Raw genomic sequence first — 23,698 nt, 5'->3', positions numbered from 1 at the left:
GAGCCCGAGCCCGAGCCCGGCCCGACCATCGGGCCTACAACTTGGGCCCGAGCCCAGCCCTCATAAAAAGTCCGAAGCCCGGGCCTGGGCCCAAGCCCGAAATTTAGCCCATACTGTTAGCGGCTGAATATATATATATATAGAGAGAGAGATTATAAAGAAAAGAATAAAAAATGTATATATTAAATAATAAATATATATTTTAATAAATATTATATTATTTATATATTTTATAAATATAAAATACATATTATATATTTTATAAAATATATAATGCTGAATCGGGCTGGGCCGGGCTTTTTTGACAAATCCCGAGCCCGGCTCGAAACACAGTCGGGCTTACTGTGTTAGGCCCGAGGTCAGGCCCGCGGGCCTAATTACATGATCAAGCCCAACCGGGGTGCGGGCCGGGCCATCGGGCTACCCGGCCCATGAACAGGTCTACTCATGACTCATGAGCCTTTCGGCCTCCCAGTTTCTTGTTTCTCCATTCGAAAGGCAAACGCAAACAGCAAAGGGGCTTCTATTCCTGTCGCAGTGCTGCCACCGCTCACTGACTGCATCTTCTCTCGCTGTCTCCAGTCGATTCCGTCCGTCTGTCTCCGATCTCTCTTCAGTCTTCTCTCGCCGTCGTTTTATCTCACATTCACAGTCTCTCTTCAATCTTCTCTCGCCGTCGTTTTCTCTCACATCCACAGCCCATAGCTATGTTCTCTGTAGACTGTAGTATCGTTTTCTTCTCTGAAAAATGAGAGCTAATCGTTAGTTGCATTTTCTTGTTAGACTGGATTCTTCAAAGAACTCCTTTATGGTTTTGACCTGGACTTATCAGTCATTCTCCCAAAAAACTTTTTCCTAGAAGAATAACATTGAAAAACACCTATATAACACTGTTTTCTCATAAAAACACCTCTCACGAAATGAATTGATTCCAAACTCGGCCCTACCCCTACTTTGACATTCGAAGGTATGGTGCCTTAAAAGAACTTATAGTCAACCCATCAATATATATATGTAGAGATCGGGTCAAGCATATCTAAGAGTCCGAACCCCCGGCCCGATTGTTTCGGGTCTAATCCTTACCGCATGAGTCCGAACCCGTGCAAGCCCGACGGACTACCCGACACATGAACAGGTATACTATTTACTAAACAGTGGTCAGTGGGAGCTTAGCTGCTTAGGTCACCGGAGTAGCAGAGAAATGGAGGGAAAAAACAACGCCGCTGAAGGAGCAAGTGGTGGCGGGATGATCATGGCGTGGTTGAATAAGCATCATACAATTTATTCTAGAGCAACCAGACACCCTTTCATCCTCAGTACCAGAGACGGAACGGTTGATCTTTCCTCGTTCAAGCGATGGCTGGTAACTTTTACCCTCTTGCCTCTCATATCTCATCGAATTCTCATCTATAGTCACTAAGAAATGGTGAATCAGAGATGTTTTTCTATTTTTCTTGCTCTGCTTTGTTGCTTCATTCTCTCTGAACTTATAATTTAACATTCCCATAGACTTCTATTTACCAGCATTACGAGGATAAAATCCAGAAATCAAATTTTAATCGGCCTTAGTCGCTTCTTTAAAATGATCTTCTTTAAAATGATATTGTAAAGACAACAATCATAAATCAATTCTTGTTGGTGATAAATTATAATCTAACTAATGTACACTATTTATTATATAAGAAAAGGAAGTAAGCAAAAAAAAAAGAAAAGAAAGAAAAGTAAGCTAAAGAATAAAGATGCAAAATAACGAAATTAGTTCTGGACAACCAGGTTTTTCGTTTGTTATCATGTATACTTTTGAACCATAAATTAATTTGATGTTTAACGGCTAATGCATTGATCTTCGATAGGGTGGTATGGCGAAACAGGATTCGTGTTGCCGGTTCCTTATAGTTGGTAAACCTTTGTTGAGTGTAATCGAGAAGATTTTTTTTTTTTGATAATTTAGTGTAACCGAGAAGATTAGCACCTAAGCAATCAGTATTTTACAGCAGAGATGGTAACAGGTCAGTTTCTGCTTCGCTGGCCGTTCGTTTCTAAACTGTTGTATTATTTTGATAAATTCCATTGACAATCAACCAATTCAAAAAGGCTCCATTGCGCACCAAAAACTAAAAAAGATACATAAGGATTGAGCGGAGGGACCCAGGCTTGAATGATTTATTAAATGGTTCTTCTGAAGTATTTTTCTTTTCCTGACCAATGAGTTGAATAATGTGATTCATGACTTGATTTATCATGGGAATTGTACTGCATTCTCTTTCAAATGAAGGTGTAGTTAGATCCATTCTCACTTCTACCTAACGAGAGAAGAAAGTTAATAGCTGGAATTCTCATATGGTGTAAATACACCTTTTTTTAATTCTTATGTTGTGTCTTACCAATATAATCCACTATATGATCTAGTTTGCACAACCATCATCATACATGCTCGGAAAATATACAATTTGATTCAAGTTCATGATGGGAAATCAAAAGATACAATTTTCTGTTAATGATAAAAAAAAAATCAAAAGATGCAATTATTGACATGTTTTTCTTATCATATTCTAGTCCTTTCCCCCCTTTCTCTTTTATTTTTTCTGTCTTTTCCTAATTTTCTCTTTTGAAGCTTACATGGAATAGTAATGTTTCTTGGAATATAATGCACAGGAACAGGATTACATATTTGTTAGAGAATTTGTACCTTTTGTAGCAAGTGTTCTTTTGAAGGCTTGGAGGGAATCAGAAGATGGTTCTGATATGGAAGTGATATTAAGTGGTTTAGCTTCTCTTAATGATGAGATTTCTTGGTTCAAGAAGGAGGCCTTGAAATGGGGAGTCCTGCTTTCTGGCACTTCCCCTCAAAAAGCAAACCAAGATTACTGCAGGTACCAGTTTACATGAGTGTATTATGATATATTTTCTTTTTCACTCCACTCTTATTTGTTTGTTTGTTTGTTTGTTTGTTCGTTCACTATCAAAACATTTGTATATATGTCTATTATATGAGGAGTTGGAAGCTTGCCAAAATGCTACAAGAAATAATTGAAAAATTAGTATAACCTTTTAGATATTTTATCTAAAGAGATGAGTGGACAGTGGAGTGCTTTGAGTCTAATGCATTTTAAAGGGGTACAGAGTATTGCACAGAATCACTTTGAGTCAAGTGGTACTGAGTTTGACTGAAACGGTGATGGCCTATGTCAAGTCCTAGGGTAGACTTTGTCCAGTTTCATTTGGGCATGCTTTATAAGTTCAATGGTATAACTATGTTTAAGCATGTAAGGACTGTTAGCCAGATGCCCTGAAACCAATAGTGACACTATAGAAGGGCAATTTTTGTAATGTAATAAATGGGCATTTTGTCATTCATGTTTTCTTTTGACATTGCAATTTACATGAATAGTCCAAAGCATTTATGTCAAGATAGTTTATTCTTACGTGTGTTAAGAATTTGAGATATGCTTATCTTGGTACAAAATACTTAAATAGTTCATGGCCAGAGGATCATCAAGAGGGCTTTGATGATCCGGATAGACTGACACATGTTATACTTGCCTCAATGTGGTGATGAATCTCAAGTCACTTGTGTGGTGACATAAAAGCAAATATGTGAGTGCTTGTTAGAGAACAAGTTCATTAAACTTGACCCAACAGGAAAATCTATGTTTTACTAAAAAAATACTCTCATATTGGACAGAGTACTCAGGTTAGAAATTACGATCAGGGAGAGATCAAGAAGATATTGGGTCATTCATATGCTTAGCTAGTCAAGCATGATTAGTTCATAGATCTTTGGGCTTTGATTACAAAGGAAGATTGGCTTTAACTAATTCTATCGTCATAATTGTGTAGATAATCCTTTAGGCATGAGGCATCATGAATACGTTGTGCATGAGTTTCCATTGTATGAGTATTTATTTTGTACGATGAAATTTATGCCGTTGTTTGTTATTTCGCACAAAAACATCCTGCTTAATTCACTAATTCGTACATGAACTCTGGTATTTGAAAAATTGTTCAGAAGAGTGTAAGCACTTATAGGGGTGGCAACGAGCCGAGCTTTTCACGATCTACTCGAGCTCGGCTCGTGAAAGGCTAGTCTCGGCTCAGTTTCAACCGAGCTCAAGCCCAATTTATAGGCTCGATTAATAAACGAGCCAAGCTCAAGCCTAATAGAGATCAGCTCGTGTGTCGAGCTCAAATATATATATATTATTTATTTATATATATATAATAAAATTATAGAAAATAATATATATAATAAAAATATTATAATTCTTAATTTTTTAAATATCAAATAAAAAATATTTTTATATATAATTTTTTATTTTTATAAAATATTTTTCCACAAATCGAGCTTGAGCCAAGCCAAGCTCGAGCTCAATATTCTAGCTTGAACCGATCTCGAGCTCGAGCCTTATACAACCTTGGCAAGTTGAGCTCAAGCCTCATACTATTCGGCTCAGCTCGGCTCGAATCGAATCCACCCCTTACTTATACTCTAGTTAGGGGCATAAGGCATGCACATGTCGGCTATGGTGACTTATACATGGAGATTGGAGGTATGTGAATACACAATATGGGATCTATCATTCTCCATGTGGAGAGAGAATGTCCTATGGAACTAGATTTGGTGTGACTCAGAAGTCTTTGGCCAAGGCAACATGATTTATGGAAGAGTTCCAAATGTCACCATATTCATCATCAACCAGCGGGACATATGATTGAGCCAATAGAGTTTGACATAATCATCATGACCCTCTACTCTTTGGGGACATTATATGATAGAAGGATTTTACTACATGGTAACTATAGATGGAAAAGTTCAATCTACTAAATTCAAGCTATTAGAGTAGTCATGACATACTAGTGTCACTCATGACTTGTGAAACTCTTGCCCATTATTCACATTCAAGAGTGAATTAAAAGAGTTTTAATTTAATAAGCTAGAAGGAGTTTCATCTAGGATGCTAAGGAGAGTTTAACATCACTTGCCACCATCTAATAGTGTTGAACCTAAGAGGTCACACCTACACACATTAAGGGGCAAAACGTGAACAAAGTATGAAGGAAGGGTGTAATCACTAAGAGGGTTCTTAGTGGAGGGACCTAATTGCAATTATGAAAATCCTTATGAGATAAGTACTCCTAATGCAATTAGGAGCTTAAATCTATTTAAACAATGCATGGGGTGGCCTAGGGTTTTTATCTAAGATTCTCCTAGCTCTCTAAAACCCTAATCACTGATAGGATTGTTATTATAACTCCTGGTTTGCCCCAACCCTTTTCTGTCTTGGATCGCCATCCTTTCTGTAAAAAGAGCTTTGATCTGTTGCTGCTTCATGTGGACTGAATTAGAGGCCAAACACTTTGAGGCTGTAGATGTGAATCTACGCAATCTTCCGGACATTCTACAATGCAAATCAAATTAGAAAATGGTATGGAATTAGATATACTCCACCATGGGAGTGGTCTTGGATTTTCAAGATTAAAAAAATTTTTATTTCTGCTGCATAATTGTTTTATAAAAGAAACCACAAGAATCTTTCAAAGACTACCCTGGAACTTAATTGTGTCACATTTTAACAAATAATTGCAAGGCTGGGGATGAAATCTATGTCGTCATTGGACTGCTGTCTTGGACAATATAATATGAAGTATTATAGGACCTTTTCTTTTGCAATAGTAAATAGATAATATTTATCCAGGTTCTTGAAAGCCTGAGTGGCTTAGCTAAATAAATACAAGCTGATTCACCTCAGAAAGGAAGGACTTCATTTTTTACCTATCATTGGAAAAGGTTGATTTGCTTTTCCAACATGAAGTACAAGTGTTGTTTATATAATTCCCTCCCCAAGTATGTCACTTAGTCCAGTCAAATAATTCAAGGCTGAATTGTGAATGAGTTTGAGATGGACCCAATACTCAAACTCCAAATCCCAATTCTGGGATGCCTGCATGCATCCCGAGTCCACATCTATTTGTTTTGTATTGGTGGATAACTGGATATACATTAGGGTCCTCTTGGCGTCATGGAAATACCTTCTAGTTACCAGTACTGAATGTTGAAACGTTCAAATTTTGGTCAAGTATATGTATATTGAACAGAATTTCTTTTACATTTGGAAATACCTGATGATGGAGAATATATTTGATTAAACATTGTATTGTTGTAACTGATCCAAAAATAGGAAAAAAAAAGGCATTGTATTGCTGTAATTTAAATGTTAAATACATGACAAATAAAGGTTTGACAAGAGAAAAACAGTCGGATCTTCAACCTTGCTTGAATATAAATCTTGGAAACCAATGATCAACATAATGGTAATAGTCAGATTTGATGTTTGTTTACCTACATTTTTTTTTGATGAATATGTTTGTTTGCCTACATTGCCGAACTGTTCTGACAATCTTGTTCCTATAAAATAACACAAGACATGCACCAAAGGGCCATAGCCCAATTTTGGTCCCTGCTATCTGGGGTCTTGGGAGGTGTGGGCTGGATACAGACATAACCTTCAGCATTTTTCTTCATGAACTGACCACTCTCAGACTCAAACTTAAGTTTTCATCCTAGTTAGCTCAAGATTCCATAAATATAAATATTATAATTCTGGAATGTTTAACAAGAAGCGTGCATCACCAGATTTCTTGAAAGCTTGATGAGCTCAGAGATCAGCTATACTGTAGCTATCACAGCTTTCTGGGCCATTGAAGCAGTTTACCAAGAGAGCTTTTCTCTCTGTCTAAAACATGGCTCCAGAACTCCAGCGGAGCTGATGGAGACTTGTCAAAGGTGGGGCAGTGACAGTTTTGGACAGTATTGCCATTCTCTTCAGATGATTGCTAATAAACGTTTGGAGAAAGCACCAGACTATATACTTGGGAAAGCTGAAGAAGCATTTCTATCTGTTCTTGAACATGAAATCGAATTTTGGAACATGAGTAATGGTGAGTGGTAATTCAGGTAAGTTACTAATGGGGCAATTAGAAGCAATGTACATGAAATCATCTCACCTTTTCTTTTCATTGCATTTGCAGGCATATAGATTCATTATTTAAAATGTTTTCAGCACTGCAGAGTGGGCAATGGAAAAATGAGTTGGTTTTTTACCTTGAAGAAATGAAACCACACCCTCTAAATCAATGTTCAGTTGATGACTCCATTTTAGGTAATGAACTAATGCAGAAAGATGCTTTAAGATAACAAATTGGAATGGCTTTATTCCACGTATGACGTATCCCAAAATAAATCCTTGTTTTTCATCATTTGCTGGTTCTAGAAGATTTTAAACTGCTATTTCTGGATGGAATTCCTAGTATTATAACTGAGGAATGGTATGGTTAAAATAATGCGTGTTTATATATTTTTTAGTTTTTTTCAAAATTTGGTTTTGGGGCATATTTTTAACCATATTTTTTTTATTAAAAAAGAGTGGTTCCTGAAACCCCTTTAAATAGGCGTATTGTGAAGCCACCAATACAATATGGGCGGGCGTATCGTATCAAAATTTTGAACCTTGGTTAAATGGTATAGTCATATGCCTCTAAGGGACCCATGCGATGCACGGAAAACCCAATGTCTAATTGCTGGTAAAAAGGATCAAAATGATATATTGAATGTTGGCTGCTGGTAAATTTCCAAAAGTATATATATACTAACTTATTGATTTTTTAAATGTATTAAATAATTTATTTTCTTTTTAAATATATTATTTACAAAATCACACTAATTTATCTTTTATTTTTCAATATAAGTTAATTAATAATTTCATTTTTTAAAAATTTTCAATATTATACTAATTTATATTAATACCAGAAATAATTTGTGTAATTATTGGTTCAAATTACCAGTTTCTTTTACCAATACTAGTTTATCCTTAATAATTTAAAATGAAAATCACACAATTTTTAAATAATTTTTCAAAATCTATCAAATGTAATAAAATTTTCCAAATTTCCAAAATATTCCAATAATTTTCAATAATTATTTACTACATCTTAAAGAAATTTTCCAAAATTACGTTAATATATTTTTTATTTTCTTCTCCAAAATTATGATATTTTGTTTGCCAATTTCCAAACTCCACCAACTCTTTCCTGGAGGTATAATTGTTGACTTTAATTTTCAATTTTATAATTTTTAATTAATTTTGAATGACATTTATAAAGAAATTATTGGTTGAAAATTTTGTATATTCATTGATTTCTAGTAAATTTTCTGGAAAATAACACAATTTAATTGTTAGTGTAATAAAATTAATTTTAAGAAATTGTAACTATAGTAAAATATTTATTATAATGATTACTCTATTTAATTACTACACCAAATTCCAATAATAATTAATTTAACTACACTAATAATTATTATTGGAATTACAGATATTTCAAAATTACTGTAATTACAGTAATTTGAAAATAACAAATTTTACTATAATAATTAATGTAAATAATTATTATTACACTAATAATAAAATTACATTAATAAATTTCTGAAATTGTAAATTCCAATGATAATTATTATCAGCAATAAAATTCCAATAATAATTATTGTTTTAAATTTCCGTAAAATAATAATTTACACTAAAATTTCAAAGGTAATTATTTCTGTAATAATTATTGTAATTGAATTATTTTATTAGTGTAATAAAATTATTTTGAAACAAACTGTAATTATTACACTAATAATTATTATTGGAATTTCTGTATTTCAAAATTACTGTAATTACAGTATTTTCAAATAACAGATTTTATTGTAATTTATAAGTAGTAATTATTATTTTTAAATAATAGAAATGTGTGTAATTTAATAATTACATTATTGGAATTCATACATGGAAATTGTTAATTATGTAACAATAATTATTACTATTAATTTACATTACTTTAAATCAAGATTTACAGTTTTTTCTATTATTAATTTTTCAAAAATTATTAGATAATGGGAATTACTATTTGAGATTATGAAAAAAGGAATTATTTAATTTACACTAACAATTATTTTAGTGTAATAATTATAATTACATTGATAATAATAAAAATTTCAATAATTATAAATCATGATAACATAATTATAAATTTTCAATAATTACAATAAATTTCCATAATATTCCAAAAATTAAAAAATGTCATAAAATTCCAAAATTGCACCAAGTTATCTGTTATTTTCAATTAAAATTAATCAATAATTTTATGAAAATGTAATAATGAGAATCACGCTAATTTTCTGAATAATCAACTATTAATTTTCAATAATTATTTATTGGTTGAATAATCAATAAATTTTCAATAATTTTAGTAATCTATTGAATGATCAATAAATTATCCATAATTTCCAAAAAACTACACCAAACTATCTTTCATTTTAGAATGAAATTAATCACTAATTTATAATTATCGAAAATCATAATTATAATTTTTAGAAATGTAATTATTTCAATATCTTTTACCAACAATCAATTACTAAGATTTATAGAAATTATTGATAATTATTAATAGTAATTTATTAATAAATTAATTATTTGTACTCATTTTTAGAAATTACTATTATCTTTTTTGTAAATTTAAATGAATATTATTGTTAACAATTATTAATAATAGTAATGCTTTAATTGTTCTAATTTATTAATTATTGCCTCGCTAATTAATATATTAATTATAATTTATTGACTTATTGTAATATACTTATTTATTAATTAATGCATTAGTAATTTATTAATTATTTAATTTACTAATATGGTTGGACTGGACCTATTCTAAAAATAAGCCAAACATTTGTAGTCTAGGGTGTTTGCCGAAACTCTTCTTGTCACATTCTCTTCAAGCATTTTAAGAGGGGATAATATTGGAAATATGAAATCAGATAGGGGGTAGGATTGGAAACCCCCAAACTCTACTTGTCCCATACTTCCATACTCTTCAAGCATTTTAAGAGGGGATAGGATTGGAAATATGAACTCAGGGAGGGGGTTAGATTGCAAATATAAAATCAGGGTGTTGGACTAATCCAATCTCTTCAAGCATTTTAAGGGGATAGGATTGGGAATATGAAATCAGGGAGGGGTAGGATTGGAAACCCCCAAACTCTACTTGTCCCATACTTCCATTCTCTTCAGGCATTTTAAGAGGGGATAGGATTGGAAATATGAAATCGAGGGGGTTAGATTGGAAATATAAAATTAGGGTGTTGGATGAATCCAATCTCTTCAAGCATTTTAAGGGGATAGGATTGGAAATATGAAATCAGGGAGGGGTAGGATTGGAAACCCCCAAACTCTACTTGTCCCATTCTCTTTAGGCATTTTAAGACGAGATAGGATTGGAAATATAAATTCATGGAGGGGTAGGATTGGAAATATAAATTCAAGGTGTTAGACGATTCATCAATTTCTTCTTTTATATAAATGGGTAAGATATGTTACATATTTGACCTTTTTCTTTGAAACTGTATAGACAGTATGATTTATAATATATCATATGCAAATTGCAAAATCCTAACCTATGAACCAGTACACTCATTTTGGCTTTGAGGGCATGCCATATGACTTGTACCGTGGCTATTGATGTAGCGCGATCTCGCTACTCCCCGCTGGAGGTGATCTGGCTTCCAGGCGGACGACAGATTAAGTTGATCTGCAAGAAAAGGATCAGAGAACCCGGGGTTGCTAGCCCGATGAGGTCGCTCCGATGCTTAAGTCAGTAAACTGGTAGCGATATGAAATAGCTTAAGGATGCAGAGAGCTAGAGAGCATAGAAATCACGCGTACCTTGAACCTCCGGGGGTGGAGCCTTTATATAGTCGAGTCCTCGCGGGTTTCGCGAATCAGTTCCGGGATCTTCGTCACGATAGGACCCGTTTCCGTGTTAGTTGGAAGATAACATTGCCAATCGATAAGGTTCATCACTTCCGCCCAAATCGGTTGGGGAGATAATTCTAGTTGTTACGCAGTGTGATCCCGTGAGGACGGGGATCCGTTGGAGGGGTTTTCGAGATCAACACGTAGTGGCATGTCAGTATCCCTGAGCTGATGTCTTTAAGTCCTGAACTGGGTTGAGTGCCGAAGTGCCTTGGCATCGAGGTGTTCTTGTTGCGATCTGGTACTGAGGTGATCTCGTCTCGAGGTGGCCTTGTCCCGAGGTCACTTTAGCCCGGGATGGTTGGGTACCTGAGCTTGATATGCTGCGGACTGGTCATGACAAACTGAGTTGTCATCTCTTGATCAGGTCATGTCCACGTGTCCCCTCTTTACTAGGTCGGGCCAAATCACCCTTCATCAATTGCCCCCCACTCCCCGAGCCAGGGGTCCCGACCTGGTGCGGGGAGTTCATGACGAGACAAGTGGATTTGGCCCGAGGTTTGGGCGGCTTGTCGGACGAACCACTGGTCGGACCTGTTCAGTTATTCGGCTCAACCAGGAATAACTCAGGTCGCGTCTGTTTCACGCGCAGACGTCATGCGATCTACAAACTCCGCGGACGTCAAAAAACGCGTTAAACTGATTTCAACCTCGGGGGTCGTGCAGCCGATTTTCCTAGGACCGTTGGATTGCCTTGATCTCAACCGTTGATTTTTGGACATACCGGCTATAAAGAGGGGGCCGAGACTCATTTGGTTCGCCACAAATTCGCAAGTCTTTGTTCTAAGGTCACGTTCAAGCTTCTTAGCTCGGTTTCTCCAGTTCGGTGTCTTCTTTCAGTTCGGTCTTTTTTTGGTGAGTCTTCCCTAGCTCTCCTTTTCTGATTGTCTTTTCTTCGCAATGTCTAGTTTTAGTTTAGATAGTCTTTTAGATGAGAGCGGTGAATCCGCTGGGGCCGAGGTGGGTACCTCGACTTAGGTCGTAAATCACCTTACCGAAGAAGCTACTTCGGGTCAAGAAGCGGTTTGCGGTCCTCCTGAGGTGGAATCACCTCGGGAGGCACGAGAGGCCTCTAGTGGTCTGGCGTCCACCTCACACCGAGGTCGGCAGCCAGATTACTTTGGCCCATCGACGATGACAGCGGACAGGCTCCAAGCCTTAGTAGCTCGGTATAGGCTTCCGAGTGATCTTGTCTACAGTCTTCCGATAGGCAACTTTCCCTGGGAGCACGGTCACGACGAGATCGTGATCTTTGAGGAACAGCTCGCGGTAGGTCTTCATCTTCCATTTCACCCCCTGATCGTCGAAGTCATTAAACTCTTCAACATCACCATAGATCAGTTGCACCCGAACTCCATCCGCAACATAGTAGGAACCATCTCGCTCTTCCATGACTATAACCTGCCCCTTGACTTTGACATTTTTTTTTCAATCCTTTCAATAAAGAAGAATTCCTCCTTTGTTCTACCCGAGCACAGGCGGACTTACTACTTGTCCCCACGTCCGGGCTACAAGCTCTTACACAAACTCCCAAACAGGGTCCCGGCCTGGAAAATGGGCTACTTTTTAGTCCGCAACACCGAGGGGTGCCCTTTCCCGACCCACTAGAGGGCGGCCATCCAAGATCCCAATGTCAGGCTGGACTTGAAGACAAGGGAAGCGCTCCAGTCTTGGGTGGAGCTCGGTCTCAAGTTTGCGGACTATGTGACTGAAGACGAGCTCGTGCAGGCTGGTCTGAGTCATGGTAGGTCGTTACTTTTGTGTTGCCTTTGTTTTATTTTGATGTTGTTTCATACGTTTTGCTTTTGTTACATCAACCATGAAGCTTCTTGTGAACAAGCTCCTTGGAAGGATGAAGGGGAAGAAGAAGCAAGCTGTCAAAAGACCTCGCGTTGAGTCTCCGCAGGCTGTCGTCCCTGAGCCCAAGCAGCCCTCCATTGCGCAACCTCCAGTGATCGATCTGGTCGAGGAGGAACTGGGAAGGGTCTCCTCACCCCACGCGACTGAGGAGGCAACATCTTCGGAGCCTGCCCCTGTGGCTGTCACTTCTTCGGGCAGCGAGGGGGTAGTTCAGAGCATCCTAACTCCGAAGTACAGCCTCCTCAAGAGCAAGAGCGCGGTATACGCCGAGGAGGTTGCCAACTGGGCTGAGCTGTCGGTCGCTCAGCTCGGAGCTCGAGCGGCTACTCACTGTATGGTGGTAAGTTGTCTTTACTTCTTCAATTTTGTACTTGAAAACTTTTCTTGTACTAACTGCTATTCTTCTCTTGGCAGGTGAACTCTGTTGTGCACGCTCTGACATACCAGTCCGAACTGCACTTGAAGCAAGCTATTGCAGCTGAGTCCTCATCTCACGAAGCTCACTCCGAGCTAAATATGGCCCGTAACGAAATTAACCAGTTGAAGAACGATGCACGGGATCAGAAGGAGCTGACATCACTGCTGATGTCCGAGAAGAAGGAGCTTGCGAGGGAGAAAGCGGCGCTGAAGCGGGAGGTGGAGAACCTCGAGGCCCATGTCAAGGAGTGCACTAAAATACTCCTCCAAGCAGTGGAGGAGGCCAAGGCCAAAGCCGTTGAGGAATACAAGACCTCAGAAGAGTTCCACGGAGAGCTGATCGAGGTGGGGACGGAAGGCTACCGTAAGGGCTTTAAGCTTACCAGTTGGCTGACCCGATGTGAATTTTCGCAGCTCGACCTAAGCGCCATCACCACCTCAAGGGTCATAGGTGAGATGGTTGTCGAAGCTGCTGAAGATCCGGACTCCGAGGCAGAAAGAGACAGCGAGCTGCTCATTGACATCGAAGAGACTGATGCTAACGAGAGGGTGAACCTTCCTGCCGAAGCCTCGGGCAAGGGCGAAGAGCGTCCAGACGAATAGACTTCCATATTGTATACCCCGGGCCTGCGAACTCGGTCTATAGTAGAAATCTTTTTTTTTTTTTTGTAACGAACTCCTCATATTAATGAAACACTTGTCTTTTTGTCAAATGTTCCAAGTGCAAATAACTCCCTAACTGGCGAACTAACCAAATAGGTATAGGTTACCCCGAACTGTCGAGCTATCGAGTTGAACTACCAGTAGGGGTAACTTCGCATGATGTACGCCAAGGTGCGTGGACTTGTAGGGCATATACCCGACTTGTCTGCGCGCGGGCTACTTGGTAATGTTAGTTGTCCCTTTGTTGGGGTTCAACTTTTTCATTATATGGGAAAGTGGGCTAAACATCGTAGGGTTTATACCCAAGCTGTCTATACCTTAGGCATGAGGAGATGAGTTGCCTATGCCGAAGAGGCGGTTAGGTCTTGTCTACCCATGCCGAGGAGGCGACTGTGACTTGTATGCCCATGCCGAGGAGGCAACTGGGACTTATGTGGTGTCGAGGTCTTTTGTCAGCTCAGTACCTTAGCCCTTAGGCTCTGGGAGTGACTCGCAGTCCACTCTCCTTACCTTTGGTTTTGCCCATGCCGAAGAGGCGACTGGGTCTTATGTGCCAATGCCGAGGAGGCAACTGGGACTTATCGTAGTGCCGAGGTCTTTTATCAGCTCGACACTTTAGTCCTTGGACTTCTGAGAGTGACTAGCAGTCCTCTCTCCAGTTCGGCGATCATAGGTAATATCATCTCAGGTTGCCGATGTTCCGCGCTCGAGGTACTTGTTTTCCTTCCAAGGTCTCGAGCTCGTACGTACCTTCCCCGAGTACCCGTCTTACTTGGTATAGACCTTACCAGTTTGGTCCGAGCTTACCGACACCGGGCTCAGGTACCATAACTTTCCTAAGAACCAAGTCGCCGACACGGAAGTGTCGTTTCTTGACCCGGGCGTTATAGTACCGAGCCACCCTTTGCTGGTAGGCTGCAGTCCGAATGTATGTCAGGTCCCGTTCTTCTTTCACCAGGTCGAGGTTGGTACGGAGCACGTCGTCGTTTGTTTCCTCGTTGTAGGCTTCCAAGCGTAGCGTAGGCACCTCGATCTCACCCGTGGCGGTCTTAACGGTAGTTCAGTAGGCCCATAACACACTGGGCAGCTCGTCTACCCATAGTCCTTTAGCTCGGGCTAAGCGAGCCTTTAGTCCACGGAGTATGGCTCTGTTCGTGACCTTTGCTTGCCCGTTTGCCTGAGGGTGTGCTACCGAGGTGAAGTTATGTTGTATCCTCATCTCGGCACACCAATTCTGGAACTTGATGTTCTCGAACTGCTTTTTACGTTGTTGGAGATAAGTACTCGAAGTAGCCCGAAGCGGCATACTATATTCCTCTAAAAGAAATTTTGTATGTTGCGGGCTGTGATTGTTGTTAGGGGTTCCGCCTCCACCTACTTCGTGAAGTAATCCACTGCTACCACCAGGAATCTCCTCTGCCCTGTCACTGGTGGGAAAGGGCCAAGAATGTCAATTCCCCACTGTGCGAAGGGCCACGAGCTGGTGAGATATTTGAGGTCCGTAGCATGTCGGTGGTGGATGTTGGCATGCCTTTAACACTTATCGCACTTCTTGACGAGCTCAAGTGCGTCTGCCTTCATTGTGGGCCAATAGTATCCCAGTCACAGCGCTTTCTGGGTGAGAGCCCTGCCCCCCAAGTGTCCGCCACACAAGCCTTCTTGAGTGTCGCGGAAAATGAGCTCGGCCTCTAAGGGTCGCAAGCAGCGCAAGTAGGGGAGCGTGAAAGACCTCCGATACAGCTGTTCGTCTATAATGACGTACTTCGCTGACTGGCGCTCTACTCTTTGGTCCGTATTGCGATCTGCAGGGAGGGTCCCGTGAAATAGATAGCTCACGAGTGGGTCAATCCAGTTCGGCTCTGCTTGTACTACAGGAGTGACCTCTCCTGCCCCCCCCCCCCCCCCGAGAAAGTTGCCTATCGAAAGACTGTAGACAAGATCACCCAGCAAAATTCTCCACTCCAGCCTCCATGTCATCGGCCACTTTGAAGCAGACCGAATGACAAGGTACCTATCATCCATTCAAATATCACACATTGATCAAGGTGGTGTTTAGCATGACAGCCATTTTTTGAGTTGTTAGCCTTAATGAGCAATGAAAGTGTTCTCTGCTGTTATTTAAAAATTTCTTCTACCAGTAGTAGGGTGTGACAAACTCATTATTTTTAAGTGCTTTGATGGTTACCTTTTCAATTGGCCATGTCATATAGCTGTTTCCTCCACACCAGCATGAAACCATAGGCAACTAGGAATTGTGTTGTGTTAATTGCTGTTAATAGACACTAGTAAACTGTAAATACATCTTTTGCCCTTTTGTGCCTTTGTTGTGGCAAATTCGTGATATACATATACACACAGTGGTCATGCATCACTGGCCATGCCAAACACCACCCAAGTAAGTGGGTCAAAAACATTACGAGGTCATTATTTGTGGGTTACAACGGCTGTTATTGGAATAATCTTGATGATGGTGATGGCCTCTTGATTTTTTCATGACCCTTTGTTTTCTTTTGGAGGGATATTTTTAAGAGTTAGAACGACTCAGAACTCAAAAGATCAGTTTTGTGTGTTGTGATCATAATAAGGTCACTCTTCACTTTCAAACCATTCAAACACGACTCTGCTGATATTTTATTTTGTTTCTTGTACATGGACCAAAGGACCCTTTCCTAATGACCATGTGCCCTTCTAAAAAAATAACACCAAAATTTCCTCAACTAAGGGTGGTTTTCATTTGATTTGTTACTTAGACAAACGCTAAACCATTTGATTTCAATCAAGTGGTGGTGAATTCAACTTGGACATAAATTGGAGTTGGACTACCTGCATCAGATCTGAAGGGCACGTTTGTCACAAGAAAAAAAAAGTTTAAAACTTGACCTTGTTGATCTCCGAGACTGAGACTCCGAATGGAGTATCTTCAAGTTGGTCTAACGTGGAAGTCTTTGATTGGTTCCCATATGATAAGAAATATGTGTACACGGTGAATGAAGAACACATTATATTTATTGCTTCGCGGTTTGCATCTCTCTCTCGTCTCAAGTCTCTACATTACACCCCTGTTTACTGTTACAGCCCAACCAAATTAACAATAGCAAAATGGCAACAACACTGACTGGAGCTGGAGTGAGTCTCTCCACGACTACCACTCGAGTGCTGGCTAAGCCGGACACCGGCATGCTCAGGCCGCCGTGCCTGAACCACCCATGGAGGTTGCACAAATTTGAAGGTCGTCGCTTGCGCATCCAAGCCATGGCTACTACACCTGAGAGAATCTCCGAGAAGGTAGTCGAGAGCATCAAGACTGCCGAGGAGGTCTGTGCCGGTGACCCCGTGAGCGGTGAGTGTGCAGCGGCGTGGGATACGGTGGAGGAGTTGAGTTCTGCCGCAAGCCATGAACGACAGAAGAATAAGGAATCAGACCCATTGGAGACTTACTGCAAGGACAACCCGGAGACGGATGAATGCCGCACCTACGATAATTGACGGTTTTCTCTTATTTTTCCACATGCCTCCTCGTATCTCCCTTTTATAGGAACTTCACATGTGAGCTATTATACATTGCCTATTTATATTAGATTGTAAAGTGAAAGCCATCACCCATGTAAAGACTGGATCTCTGAAACAAGCTGTCGTCGCTTTACTTGGTGCATCTGGTACCATGCTGAATTGCTGATTATAAATTGCTAGTTATTGTTACTTGCCTAACTGAATGTTTTTATCCTTTTATTTTTATTTTTCTTTTCCTTTTTTTTTTTGCCTAACTGAATGTTTAAGTGTAAGATTTCATTGATTAATCAGGCATTGAGATGGCCACTCATGCTACGTATGAATTTGTTTTTTAAAAACAAGAACAGTCGTCACGTCCGAAAAATAATACTATTTTTACCGGTGTGGCAGACTGGCAGCTGTTTGTCTTTGAAAAAACAAAACCGTGTACATTGGCTGACACCCCTGGTGACATTCTTTGCCAATTCTACATCCCACGGCACAAAGCCTATAGCCAATTAAAGCAAGTAGGCCCTGTTTGTTTGCCGGTATCTCGTGTTATGCTGGGTAAATCGGACAATCAGGTAATTGACCACAATCAATCTCTGCATTTTTATGTTATGCTGGGTTCCACAGAGCAAATTTTCTGGAGAGTATCAGTTACTAGGTAATCGATATCGATGCCCTTCTGAGAGTATCGGTACCTAACGTACAAGAACACTGGCACCGGCAACTTTTGCCCGAAAAACACTTGCCATAATAAACTTCCTTGCGAAGGTAAATCAAAACGAATGTTAGGGACTGGTATGCTGAAAGCTTGTTTAAGGTACCAAAGAACCTCCTAAGAAGGTGTTTAGCATGGTGGTGTTTATTTGCTATTGTGTTCAAATAATTTGTATTTTGAAAGTCTTTTTATGCAGAAATGTCACAATATGTTCTAGAATTTTGAGCAATAAAAATAATACTTGTTTTGGGAAGAGCCCTTAGGCTAATTCATTGCACAAAATCATTAATAAGTAGAAGCTCGAGTATCAGGAGAGATGGAACAAGAAATTATCCTAGGTACAATAGAAGCGAATTTAACAAGCTACTCTATTGCATGTACAATAGAAGACAGTACGACTTTGAAACTAATAAAGAACCCTGCAACTGGCGATGATGGAATGAATTTACCAAGGGACGTCCATAAGCAATGTCCAACATGATAGATAGAGGCAATTTTCTGCACGTCTCCTTCTGACCAGATGTGAGAAATGTGGAAGTCTTTAGCCATTTGCAGACCAGCTCGAAATGCTTTAAATGTATGGACGTATAGTTAGCATTAAATTTTAGCAAATAAAAATATGATATGCTTTCTCGCCATGGTTGTTATCCAAAATTCGGCAACAGGAAAAAGGCAAGGCTCAAAGTATTATTACAAAATAAATGCATAATACATATTGGTTGATGTATCAGTTTTGGGGGCTATGAATACGTAGCACACCAAGGTATGGTTGAAATTCAGCTTCGTTCCACCTACATCCACCGTATTGACGAATATGCCTAAAGTATCAGGCCGTATTCCTATTTAATTCCTTGTTTAAGCCTATTAACTGCTGCGAATGTATTTGATACGTGCACGCAGCATGAGACTCGGTGAAGTTTGTTTCTTAGCATCTTTGAATATCTTTAGCCAGCAGTAGATAAGCTTAGTCTGTTTTAGTCGATAAGCTCTAGGGGTGAGTAGTTCCTATTTTATTTCTTAGTTTGTAGCACAATAAGGCTATAAATATAGCTTGAAGAGAGTGAATAAAGGGCATCAGCTTTACTACCGTCGAATTATTCCCCTCCTCGGGCTCTCTCTCCGTTTACTTAAATCTAATCATATCATTGGTATCAAAGCCGGTTCTGACCATGGACACTCGCGGTAAAACCAACGTAGAATTTCACAAGGAAGTCAACGAGAGCTTAGCACGACATGAGTCAAGTTTCGATCAGGTGAACATTGTCTTACAAGCAGTGTTAACCGAGCTCCAAGCCTTTCGAGCCACACGAACCACTCCCAAGACCAACCCCTTCGCACATGAAGAGTCCTCACACCAACATACTTCTCGTTCCAGCTCCACCCATGATCGCCCTCATCAACACATCAAATTGTCTTTCCCAAAGTTTAATGGGGATGACCCAAGCGGCTGGATTTACAAGGCAGAGCAATATTTTGATTTCCAAAATATTGGATCGGACCAACGAGTGCAACTAGCTTCCTTCCATTTAGAAGGCATCGCCTTGCAATGACACAGATGATTGACAAAACATCGCGGACTGCTCACATGGGAAGAATTCTCCAAGGCTGTGCTACATCGATTTGGTCCAACCGACTACGAGGACCCGTCGGAAGCTTTAACTCGCCTTAAGCAAACCAAAACTGTGGCAGCTTATCAAGAAGCTTTCGAAAGGCTCTCCCATCGAGTTGACAGCCTACCCGAGAGTTTTCTAACTGGCTGTTTTATTGTAGGACTTCGTGATGACATTCGCATAGATGTGAAGATTAAGCAGCCTAGAACCTTGATAGATACGATCGGAGTGGCTCGACTAATTGAGGAACGAAATCAATTACAAAGGAAATAGAACCAGCAAGTTCGTTCCCAACCAGCCATAGTAACACAGAGGGTGTCACCTAACCCAACAGCTGGTGTGCTAGGGCCTCCACCAACCCAGCGCACGAACCAAGTTCCCAGTGCTCCACCAGCAACATTTGGGCGAATCACCAACCAGGAGGCACGAGAACGTCGGGAGAAGGGGTTATGTTATTATTGTGATGAGAAGTTCACTTCTGGCCACCGTTGCGAACGACCACAATTATTTATGATCGAGGATCCCATACAGGCGGATATGGAGGATGTCGAACCAGAGGCAAAAAACCAAGAAGCTATTCCTGAGATCTCCTTCCATGCAATTGCAGGAGCTGAGCACCCACAAACCATACATGTCCTAGGCAAGCTGAAAAACAAGAATGTGACGGTGCTAATTGATGGTGGCAACACCCACAACATCATTGATCAGGCCATAGTCTCTAAGTTTGGGTTACCAGTGAGCCGAGACAAGAAATTCCAAGTCATGGTCGCCAACCGAGAAAAGATAGAATGTGTTGGGCAGTGTCGGGCTCTCACCCTCGTCATTCAAGGACATTCCATTACTGCCGACTTCTACGTTCTTCCAGTCGCGGCATGCCAGTTGGTATTAGGAGTGCAATGGCTAGAAACTCTCGGACCCATCGAGATGGATTACAAACAACTGACCTTAACGTTTAAGAAGGGAGGAATCTCCTGCACCTTCCAGGGATTGGGACGAGCCAGCATCGAAGCCTTAACCGACAAGGAGTCCAATGGATTGCAAGGTACTGGGTTCCTTTTTCAAATAGTCCCTTCCAATAGAAGTAACCAACCAAGTTGCTACCCACCTGAGATGGACAACCTCCTAACCGAGTTTTCCCATGTATTTGAGCCACCCACCAACTTGCCTCCTAAACGACCACATGACCATCAAATTCCGCTCCTTCCCGACAAGGGACCAGTTAGTGTGAGGCCATATCGATACCCATATTATTAGAAAATGGAGATAGAGAAGATGGTGAAGGAGCTTCTACAGTCAGGATTGATAAGACCAAGCAACAGCCCATTTTCGTCACCGGTTCTGTTAGTGAAGAAGGCTGATGGGGCTTGGCGATTTTGTGTGGACTATCGAGCACTGAACGACATCATGGTCAAAGATAGGTATCCAATTCCTGTGATCGATGAACTATTAGATGAGCTCCACGGATCCAAATTTTACTCCAAACTGGATCTACAGTTTGGGTACCATCAGATTCGAGTGCGAGAAGAAGACATTCCTAAAACAGCCTTCCGGACGCATGAAGGGCATTACAAGTTCATAGTGATGCCATTTGGCCTAACGAATGCACCTGCAACCTTCCAAAGCCTCATGAACGATCTCTTCCGTCCATACCTCCAGAAATTTATTTTGGTCTTCTTCGACGACATTCTGGTGTATTCGAAATCATGGGAAGACCATATATCTCATTTGTGAATTGTTCTAAAAATCTTGTCCTCTAACAATTTGTTTGCAAAAATGTCGAAATGTCGATTTGGTGTTTCGCAGGTCGAGTACTTGGGCCATATAATTTCGGAGCAAGGCGTGTCAGTTAATCCAACCAAAATACAAGCTGTTATCGAGTGGCCTACACCGACCACAACAAAGGGGGTCCGTGGTTTTCTCAGTTTAGCAGGTTACTACCGGAAGTTTATCCGTAACTTTGGAAGCATGGCAGCTCCTTTGACCCAACTCTTGACCAAGGGAGGATTTCAATGGAACGAGACAGCAGAGCTGGCCTTTCAACAGTTGAAGAAAGCACTAACTTCACCACCAATTTTGTCTTCCGGATTTTTCTCAGCGATTCGTGGTTGAGTGCGATGCGAGTGGAACTGGAATTGGTGCAATCCTTACCCAACAAAATCGACCAGTGGCATATTTTAGTGAAGCACTGAAAGGTTCGGCCTTGGCACCATCCACCTATGAGAAGGAGATGTTAGCTATCGTCAAAGCCATTAAGAAATGGTGCCCATATCTGCTTGGGAAACCCTTTACAGTCCGCACCGACCAAAAAAGCCTTAAGTATCTGCTCGAGCAACGGATAACTACACCAGCACAAACACGGTGGCTGCCAAAGATACTTGGTTATGACTACGAGATTGAGTATAAAAAAGGGGTTGAAAATCAAGGTGCGGATTCCTTGTCTCGTATAGTTGAATCTCAAATTCTGTCAATCTCTATACCACATGCGGATTGGTGGCCGATGCTGCAAAAAGAAGTCAAACAGGATGCATTTTATGGAGAATTGATGAAGAAATGGCCCTCCCGTTCAAACCACAAGCTGCTCCAACGAGATGGAGTGTGGTTCAAGGGGGACAAAATTTATTTGAGCCCAGCCTCAACCTTGATTTCAAAGGTAATTGTCGATTGCCATTCATCTCCAGTAGGTGGGCACTTTGGATTCCATAAAACCCTCTCTCATATCAAGCGTAGTTTCCTTTGGCCTAACATGCGTCGAGCGGTGAAGGAATTCTTGCAACAGTGCGATGTATGTCAGCGCTTCAAGACAGACTGCATGAGGCCAGCGGGGTTGCTTCAGCCGCTACCAGTTCCCACTCAAATGTGGACAGATGTCTCGATGGACTTTATTGAGGGGTTACCATCTTCCAATGGGTATACTGTTATCATCGTAATTGTTGATCGGTTGACAAAATATGCCCACTTCATACCCTTAAAACACCCATTCACCGCCAGCACTGTCGCTAAGGCATTTGTCGCCAACATTGTCCGCCTACACGGAATTCCAACATCAATTGTTAGCGACCGCGACAAGGTGTTTATCAACTCATTTTGGCAAACACTTTTCCAAATGCATGGGACGAAGTTGTGTATGAGCTCAAGTTATCACCCCCAAACCGATGGACAGACCGAAGTCATTAACCGAACGTTAGAACAATATTTACGATGTTTTGCTGGTGACCAGCCGCGGAAATGGCTCGAATGGATTCCTTGGGCGGAGTATAGCATCAACACATCCACTCACTCTTCCACCAAGATGACACCCTTCGAAGCAGTTTACGGTATCCCACCCCCAAGTCTACTGGCTTATGTACCAGGTACTGCTCGCGTCAAGGTAGTAGATGAGTACCTGCGTGATCGAGGTATCATTCTACGTGAGTTGCAACACAACCTTCGAATAGCTCGGGATCGGATGAAATGTCAAGCCGACCAACACCGACGTGAGGCTTCATTCGTCGTGGGTGATTATGTGTATGTGAAACTGCAACCTTACAGGCAGACTTCCGTGGCTTTTCGGCGCTCTATGAAGCTCGCCCCACGTTACTTTGAGCCATACCCAATCATTGAAAAAGTGGGTTCGGTGGCCTACCGATTGGCCTTGCCTCCTGGCTCTCAAATCCATAATGTGTTCCATGTCAGTTTGTTACATAAGCAATTGGGACCAATCACCCCAACTTCCCCCAATCTCGGATACTTCGACCATTCTTCCACAACCGGAAGCTATTTTAGATCGTCGTATTATCTGCAAGGGTAAATACCGTCCAAAATCTAAAATTTTGGTGAAATGGGTAGGAGCACCAGCTGAGAACGCAACCTAGGAAAATGAGTGCCGCTTCACCAAATCATATCCTGACTTCCTTGTGGACAAGGATCCTTCGGTGAGGGGTGGGGAGAATGATACGTGCACGAACTATGTGGCAATGGCAGCATGAGACTCGATCAAGTTTGTTTCTTAGCATCCTTGAATATCCTTAGCCAGTAGTAGATAAGCTTAGTCTGTTAGGCAGTAGTAGATAAGCTTAGTCTGTTTTAGTCGATAAACTCCAGGGGTGAGTAGT

General features: G+C 40.6%; 4 protein-coding genes across 6 annotated transcripts; all 4 read left to right on the top strand.

The window, feature by feature from the left end:
• Positions 1-1,160: 1,160 nt before the first annotated feature.
• Positions 1,161-7,257, top strand: LOC104598785 (heme oxygenase-like, multi-helical). 3 transcript variants are annotated; one of them, XM_010261005.3, is made up of 4 exons: positions 1,161-1,363; positions 2,656-2,873; positions 6,635-6,939; positions 7,030-7,257. In XM_010261005.3, exons 1-4 carry the CDS (start codon positions 1,202-1,204, stop codon positions 7,035-7,037), a joined length of 693 nt encoding a protein of 230 aa, XP_010259307.1. In that variant the 5' UTR covers positions 1,161-1,201; the 3' UTR covers positions 7,038-7,257. The 3 variants fall into 3 exon arrangements, with proteins under 3 accessions (XP_010259307.1, XP_010259306.1, XP_010259305.1); XM_010261004.3 differs by having other exon boundaries at positions 6,635-6,955; positions 7,062-7,257; XM_010261003.3 differs by having other exon boundaries at positions 6,635-7,257.
• A 2,246-nt stretch (positions 7,258-9,503) lies between these two features.
• LOC104598786 (uncharacterized) lies at positions 9,504-16,977 on the top strand. The gene is made up of 2 exons (XM_010261007.3): positions 9,504-13,044; positions 13,119-16,977. Exons 1-2 carry the CDS (start codon positions 12,664-12,666, stop codon positions 13,722-13,724), a joined length of 987 nt encoding a protein of 328 aa, XP_010259309.1. The 5' UTR covers positions 9,504-12,663; the 3' UTR covers positions 13,725-16,977.
• On the top strand, positions 16,882-17,488 carry LOC104598787 (calvin cycle protein CP12-1, chloroplastic). Its single transcript, XM_010261008.3, has one exon. It carries the CDS (start codon positions 16,884-16,886, stop codon positions 17,268-17,270), a length of 387 nt encoding a protein of 128 aa, XP_010259310.1. The 5' UTR covers positions 16,882-16,883; the 3' UTR covers positions 17,271-17,488.
• Positions 17,489-20,144: 2,656 nt separating this feature from the next.
• LOC148801823 (uncharacterized) lies at positions 20,145-20,861 on the top strand. Its single transcript, XM_088900431.1, has one exon. The coding sequence runs from the start codon at positions 20,145-20,147 to the stop codon at positions 20,859-20,861; it is 717 nt and encodes a 238-aa protein (XP_088756557.1).
• The last annotated feature ends 2,837 nt before the right edge of the window (positions 20,862-23,698 follow it).

The sequence above is a fragment of the Nelumbo nucifera genome, chromosome 3, assembly GCF_055504915.1.
Source record: "Nelumbo nucifera cultivar China Antique chromosome 3, China Antique-T2T, whole genome shotgun sequence".
In the NCBI taxonomy this organism is placed as follows: domain Eukaryota; kingdom Viridiplantae; phylum Streptophyta; class Magnoliopsida; order Proteales; family Nelumbonaceae; genus Nelumbo; species Nelumbo nucifera.
The sequence above is the reverse complement of the archived record's forward strand: the minus strand, read 5'-3'. Positions and strand labels throughout refer to the sequence as shown.

Coding starts and splice junctions, on each gene's coding strand:
- LOC104598785 (XM_010261004.3), top strand. CDS start 1,202: ATGGAGGGAAAAAACAACGCCGCTGAAGGAGCAAGTGGTGGCGGGATG. Junction 1,364..2,655: donor CCTCGTTCAAGCGATGGCTG/GTAACTTTTACC, acceptor TATAATGCACAG/GAACAGGATTACATATTTGT. Junction 2,874..6,634: donor GCAAACCAAGATTACTGCAG/GTACCAGTTTAC, acceptor GTGCATCACCAG/ATTTCTTGAAAGCTTGATGA.
- LOC148801823 (XM_088900431.1), top strand. CDS start 20,145: ATGGAGGATGTCGAACCAGAGGCAAAAAACCAAGAAGCTATTCCTGAG.
- LOC104598786 (XM_010261007.3), top strand. CDS start 12,664: ATGAAGCTTCTTGTGAACAAGCTCCTTGGAAGGATGAAGGGGAAGAAG. Junction 13,045..13,118: donor CGGCTACTCACTGTATGGTG/GTAAGTTGTCTT, acceptor TTCTCTTGGCAG/GTGAACTCTGTTGTGCACGC.
- LOC104598787 (XM_010261008.3), top strand. CDS start 16,884: ATGGCAACAACACTGACTGGAGCTGGAGTGAGTCTCTCCACGACTACC.